Raw genomic sequence first — 6,379 nt, forward strand, 5'->3', positions numbered from 1 at the left:
AACCTACATAGGCTTCCGTGAAGTGTTCCCGTCAGTTTGCGCTATCATTATCATCTACCATAGTTTATTCTGGATTTTTAGTAAACGTTTAAATTGACGGTGAATACGGCAGAAGTACATACTAAACAGTCCAAAAGTAAAGAAACAAAGCATTTCCCAAGGTGGGATTCGAACCCAGAATCAATGGTTTAGGAGTCCGATGCTTTATCAATTCGGCTACTGGGCAGTTATGGTTATACACCATGGATTCAGATGTACGTGATGTATAATGTTAATCTGTACGCCATCTATTGATGAATAGAATTTTTATAAATTTTTAACTTTTTAACGTTTTTGAAATTTTGTTTCAGCCAGAACCACTTCCCAGACGTGCTGATTCTGAAAATATATTCAGTTTTCCTCTAGGCTGCGGAGTTCTCTAGTTATGCGCGAACACACAAATTCGGCTGAACAACTATATATATAGATGTATATATACATATACATAGTAAGGGAGAGAGAGAGAGATAGATCTATCTTGATAGGAGAAATACAAGATTTTGCATGTAACATCTGCACTATTTTACTTCACAGTTTGCGCATCCTGTATTAAACGAGATGCAGGCAGCCGTAGAGAAGAATGTGAAAGCTCTGGAAAACCTACAAGAGTAAGTCTTCATGTGCATATTCTCGCAATTAAATACAGATCTTTTCAAAGCGAACCTGCTGAAAATCCAAACATTTATATCGTAGTATAGTGTCACCGTAGCAAGCAATCCAAGCAGTAATGCTCTGCGGGTTTTATTGGTTTTCTTTAGGCATGTGAAACCAGAGGTTGATGAATGGCACAAGAAAGAAGCTCGATCACACATCATCTCTGGCCCTCTACCGGGAAGGTATACAATGTAATAAATGCATTGCTTAGTATGTTAAATCCATTAATCGCTTATCATAAAACCATATCTTAGATATTAGTCTCTGTGATGAGACTTTCTAGAATCTTCACACACATTCTTACTGGACGACGTGTGTTGCTTTGTTTTCAGCGGTCAGGCAGTAGTAGAGGTTATAGAGAAACTAGAACAAATAATTCTGTACGATGAAGACGAGGATGAAGACGACAGTTCTAGGCAAAGGTACGGAACAAAAAAGCCTGTCGTAGTTTGACGTAAACACATCGTACATATAAAACTACGTTTGTTATTTGAGAAAATGGAGTTTAGTCAGTGGAGAGGAATAGCGGCTATCTGAACAGATCATTTGTAAGACCCTACTCTCTCAGCTTTAATTAATTAATTATCAAATTTAAATTACATGTCATAATATATTATTATATCTTATCGTTATTTATTTATATTTATTTTATCGTGCATTAGTAGCAGTAGTATTTTGCCTAGCGTAGTCGTAGCTTTTACGGTCTTATTTTCTGCGACAGGGAAACCCCATTACAAGTACTCGATGAGGATGGTAAAATGGCCGTCCTGTCTCACAGCGTGGCAGCCTACATGTCCACGCTGGACCACGGTCACCTCAGACGCCTGACCACACGCATAGTCTCCGACACGACCATCTGGCTGGCCAAGTTTTTCAGGTGAGTTAGTTCGCGTCGTTATTCGTTGCATGTTTCACGTCGTAAAATCAAGCCTATTTCTTGAACTTTCTTTGAAGTTTGAAAATTTTCTTAAAGAGATCTCCCTTCTGCCTTCTTCTTGCTCTTTCTCTTCTTCTTTTTCTTCTTTCTTCTTCTTATCGCTCTTCTTATCGCTCTTTCTGCCTCTCTCTCCCTCTCTTTCTCTCTCTCCTCTCTCTCTCTCTCTCTCTCTCTCTCTCTCTCTTTCTCTCTTTCTCTCTCTCTCTCTCTCTCTCTCTCTCTCTCTCTCTCTCTCCCTTTCGCCCTCTCTCTCCCTCTCTCTTTCTCTCTCTCTACTTCTGCTGCTTCGCCTACAGTGACCACTGTATGGAGGTTTGTGTGTGCATGTACGTCTCTATACGCAGGTTCTTCGGCAGTTCGGCGTTCTTCCACGAGGACTACAGGGAGGGGCTGCTGCGCGTCTGCCGTCTCGTCCTCCACCGCAGGTACCCCAAGTACGCGAGCGAGGGATTCGAGGCTCTCTACCGGAGACCCCCCGTCTTGTACCTCAGTGCGGCCGCTAGAGGAGGCATGGCCCAGTTCCTCTGTGCCCAGGTACGAACGCGAGGGCTAAGGGGGAGGGAGGGAAGGAGGGATGGAGGGAGGGATTCGAGGCACTCTACAGGAGACCCCCCGTCTTGTACCTCAGTGCGGCTGCTAGAGGAGGCATGGCCCAGTTCCTCTGCGCCCAGGTACAGACGTGAGGGCTGAGGGGGAAGGAGGGAGGGAGGGAAGGAGGTATGAACGCGAGAGCTGAGGGTGAGGGAAGGATGGAGGGACATACAGGGATGAGATTCTTCCGCGGATCCGCGGAAATCCGCGGATTTGACAGTCCCAGGGGTCGATTTTGTGAAACGTCTAAATTCGTTGAGAAAATTGGGAGGGGTGTAACAATGTAACAATTTAAATTATATACCCTCAACAGCACCTGACTGTAGACTGTAGAGTGGAGACAGTAGGCTGACAGCGAAGTATACAGTGTATCTGTTTTTGCGTACCAGAAAAGAAAATCCTCGTTCACAGGCTGCAGTAGAGGGGCAAACATTTGAGGTAGCTGATCACGTAACGACCATGCCTGGCCTGGGGGCCGGGTTTACATGTTGCTGTGTGCATGTTGTGTGCATGACTATGCACTGATTGTTCCATTCGCATTGTGTTTTTTTCATTCAAATCTCGTCGCAGCAAGGCAGCTTATGTCTGAGTAAAACAATGCAATTAAGCGACGGGTGGAAACAGAAAAAGATCATTATGTCTAGACATTTTATAAAAAATTTGCCCTATTTTCAGCCCCCTGATTTCCTATTATAGTTTGTTTGTTCCTTTTGACAACTTGAAAAGGTGATTCAAGAGTCTCCTATAATGTGTTCAGAATAGCTTAGAATGCACCAAATTGCACCATTCTTTTAAAAAAATTCTGGGGGAGCATGCCCCCGGACCCCCTAGCATGGCGATGACCTACGGTCCTCGCATTGCTTGCTCCTCTGTTTGCTAAATAAAATTTCAGCTGAAAATTAAATTATCCAATCTCATCCCTGGACATAGGATAGGAGGGAGGGAGGGAAGGATGGAGAGAGGGTAGGAGGAAGGGAGGGAGAGACAGATGGAAGGAGGGAGGGAAGGAGGAAGAGAGGAATGGAAGGAAGGAAGGAGGGCGTGTACCTTAGAAGGGTGGGCAACTGCTCAAAGCATCGTAGATAGGAATAGCATCTTAAGTCATTTTCATAGGTTGTGGAGTCGAGTGCTCTGCAAAATGTAATGACACTTTGGAATTATGGCAGTCGTAACGTCGTACTTGAATTATCTTTTTAATATGCTTTGTTAATAGTTCTAGTGGTATAATTCCAATAATTCAGCGAGAATCGCTGTCATTCTTAAATATGTTTGTTGTGTGGTGACATTTGATTCTCTGATTCAAGATTAATGTATATGTATTTGCAGCTGGGACTGCCTTCGTCTTGTGTGTCAACTGTACCCTGTGGGGTAGAAACTTGGAACCGATATAAAATGGTGAGTGGAATAGCTAATAATCTATAAATACTGTGATTTTTTTCCACAAATTTACAATACTTACGTTGGAAGACATCTTTAAGTGGATATCTTGACGCGAGTGCACATCGTCGTGGCGACTGTATCCGTGTCTTCTGCAGGACAAGGTAAAGCTTGAAAAGTTGATACGTGACGACATCGCAGCGGGAAGGTTACCTGTCCTCGCCGTGGCAAATGCTGGTGAGATATCTGACAGTAATCTCTCTTCCACTAAAAGTTGCCCCCTTGCTTTGTGAGCTGCTCTGACGTAGATAAGTCTCAAGTGGATTTCAGTATATACTACACTATATACTATAGAATATATTATACTATACAAAGTACCGTAGTTGTATATACTATACAAAGCAAAGAAAAAGTGAAGAGTACCTATATTTCTGTCATTTAAACTATCGAGGGATACTGTTGCTCCTAAAACGATGACCCGTTCGTTTACAATCGACTCTGACGTTTCGTGGCATCGTTACGCAACAACGCATCGTGCAGTGGCGCCCCCTGTGGTGTAATTACAACCGTAACAAGAAGTCGCAATCACGTTTGTGAATGTCGACAGGTACGCCGGTCGTCGGACAGGTCGACGACATAGAGGGCGTTCAGGACCTGTGCAAGACGCACGACATTTGGCTTCACGTTGAAGGTCACGGCCTTGCCAGCCTCGTTCTCACGGACACGCCGAACAACCCCGCGGTACGTACCGACGCTCCGTACAGATGAAGTTGTGTACAAAAAAGTGTGACTTATAGTATACACGAGTATATACGGTATATCTAAACAATGCCATTCACAAGCTATAGCATATATAAGCAATACTATTAACGCTTTGTACGACATGTAAGCAATACCATTCACAGTCTACCCACTGTATTTAACCGAAGCTGCTCACCTCTCGATTTCGATTATTCGATTACAATACTATTTGTATTTGATACTGCATGAAGGCAACGCCATTCACACTCTACACAGCGTATTTAGCCGCTCACCTCTCGATCTCTCTCCGCCTCTGTTCTCTCGCAGGCTTCCAAGATGGCAGACAGCATGACGTTGACGCCCGGCACGTGGCTGGGCGTGCCCGCGCTGCCCTACGTGAGTCTGTACGCGGCGTCGGAGCCCGCCCTCGTCCACGCCGCGGGCCTCGCAGCATTCAACAGCCACCTGCGTCTCAGCTGCCTGCCGCTGTGGCTCTGCCTGCAGAAGCTTGGCAGTGAGGGCGTGTGCGGACGCGTCGGACACGCCTGCGAACTGGTGCGTGGCCCCGTCTCATCTCGCCGCCATCTTTGCTCCGCCGGGAATGATCCCTGGCGGCGGCGGCGGCGGAGTTTTCGTGCTCACGTTTTCTCGCTAGGGGTTTTTGGCATTTTCGGAGGTTTCTTGCTCGCGTTTTCTCGCTCAGAGTTCTTTGGGGGGTTTTCGGAGAATTCTTGCTTGCGTTTGACCGTGTTATGCTGCGCAGCGGTGGCAGCGGCTTTCGCAGTTCCTAAATGATGGTCTGTCGCATGATTTTTAACCGGTAGCGGGTGGCAAATGCAAAGCGCTTTGCAACAACAAATAGAGAGGATATACTGTCATTACGAATGTCTTGCTTGTCAACCCGTACTATTCCTTACTCAATGCGTGAGTGGTCGTTAGCGATAACGTGTCTAAATTTCTTAGCAACCATTCCAATTAAAATTTTGATTTCCTTTTTACATTTACCGTTTTCCTATTCTTATGCCAATTTTTTACCCGTTTTTGTCGTGTTTTTTCTCTCTCTTGTTTTCTGGATTGCCGACAGTCGTTTCTGCTTGCGTGTCATTTGCGACGTTACCCCGTCGTTTTTTTCCACAGAGTGTGGTGCTGCACGAGGAACTTGGCAAGTGTCCAGCTGTCAAGTTGATCTCCAAGGACATGAGCCGGGACGGACAGCGGTCAAAGCCGGAACTCTCCCCCGGCTCTAAATCTCCGCTCATCAACTGCAGCGTGAGCGCGCTGGTACGGCGTCGCGTTAATTACCTAATTAATTAATTAATTAATTAGCTAATTAACTATTTAACTAATTAACTAATTAATTAGCCCCGATTAATTAAGCCATGTAGGATTTTCAATCGGCGTCGCGTAGAGATTTTCGTATAGGGGAGGATGTTGGGTACGTTCTTAAATGATTAATTCAGTTTTACAATAGCAATTCAATTTGTTCACTTTTAATCCTTTAGGATAACCATCTCACTAGCAACGATAGAGGTAATTAAAAAGTCAATTAGTGAGTAACTAAGAGGTAAATTAAAAGTTAGAAATTAAAAGGTAAAACCTCGGGGAGAGTGTTTGTTCATATGAAGCGTTTGGCTGTTGTACAACAGCTACTCTGCTTTGTAGAGGGAGGGGGCAGCCGGAGTGAAATGCCAATTGCATGTTGAAAGATGCCATGTGTAGTCACGAATTATGCATGCTCGTTATAAAGTGTGCGGTGTTTCCTTACTGCAGGTGTTTCAACAACATGTAGTATTGATCACATAGCCTTTGTGAGCGAAATTGATTTATTGTATAAGAGGCGAGATATTGTATATATAATTTATTTGCGTGTGTGTATGTGTGTGCGTGCTAGCGTGCATGCATGTGTGTGCATGTGCGTGCGTGCGTGCTAGTGTGTGTGCGTGTGTGTGCATGTGCGTGCGTGCGTGCTAGCATGCATGCATGTGTGTGCATGTGCGTGCGTGCGTGCTAGCGTGCGTTCGTGTGTGTGCATGTGCGTGC

The 6,379-nt window shown here is 44.9% G+C and overlaps 1 protein-coding gene across 1 annotated transcript in view; it reads left to right on the forward strand.

Moving 5' to 3' along the window:
- Positions 1–6,379, forward strand: part of LOC106812159 (putative pyridoxal-dependent decarboxylase domain-containing protein 2) — a 16,857-nt gene that overhangs the window by 1,675 nt on the left and 8,803 nt on the right. Inside the window, exons 2-11 of the mRNA XM_014815962.1 lie at positions 574–647; positions 798–875; positions 1,026–1,115; positions 1,415–1,570; positions 1,975–2,164; positions 3,548–3,616; positions 3,757–3,835; positions 4,206–4,339; positions 4,667–4,894; positions 5,477–5,620. Of these exons, the coding sequence (XP_014671448.1) occupies positions 574–647; positions 798–875; positions 1,026–1,115; positions 1,415–1,570; positions 1,975–2,164; positions 3,548–3,616; positions 3,757–3,835; positions 4,206–4,339; positions 4,667–4,894; positions 5,477–5,620 (1,242 nt within the window). The remainder of the gene's footprint in view (positions 1–573; positions 648–797; positions 876–1,025; positions 1,116–1,414; positions 1,571–1,974; positions 2,165–3,547; positions 3,617–3,756; positions 3,836–4,205; positions 4,340–4,666; positions 4,895–5,476; positions 5,621–6,379) is intronic.

Source organism: Priapulus caudatus, unplaced genomic scaffold (genome assembly GCF_000485595.1).
Source record: "Priapulus caudatus unplaced genomic scaffold, Priapulus_caudatus-5.0.1 Scaffold614, whole genome shotgun sequence".
Taxonomy (NCBI): domain Eukaryota; kingdom Metazoa; phylum Priapulida; class Priapulimorpha; order Priapulimorphida; family Priapulidae; genus Priapulus; species Priapulus caudatus.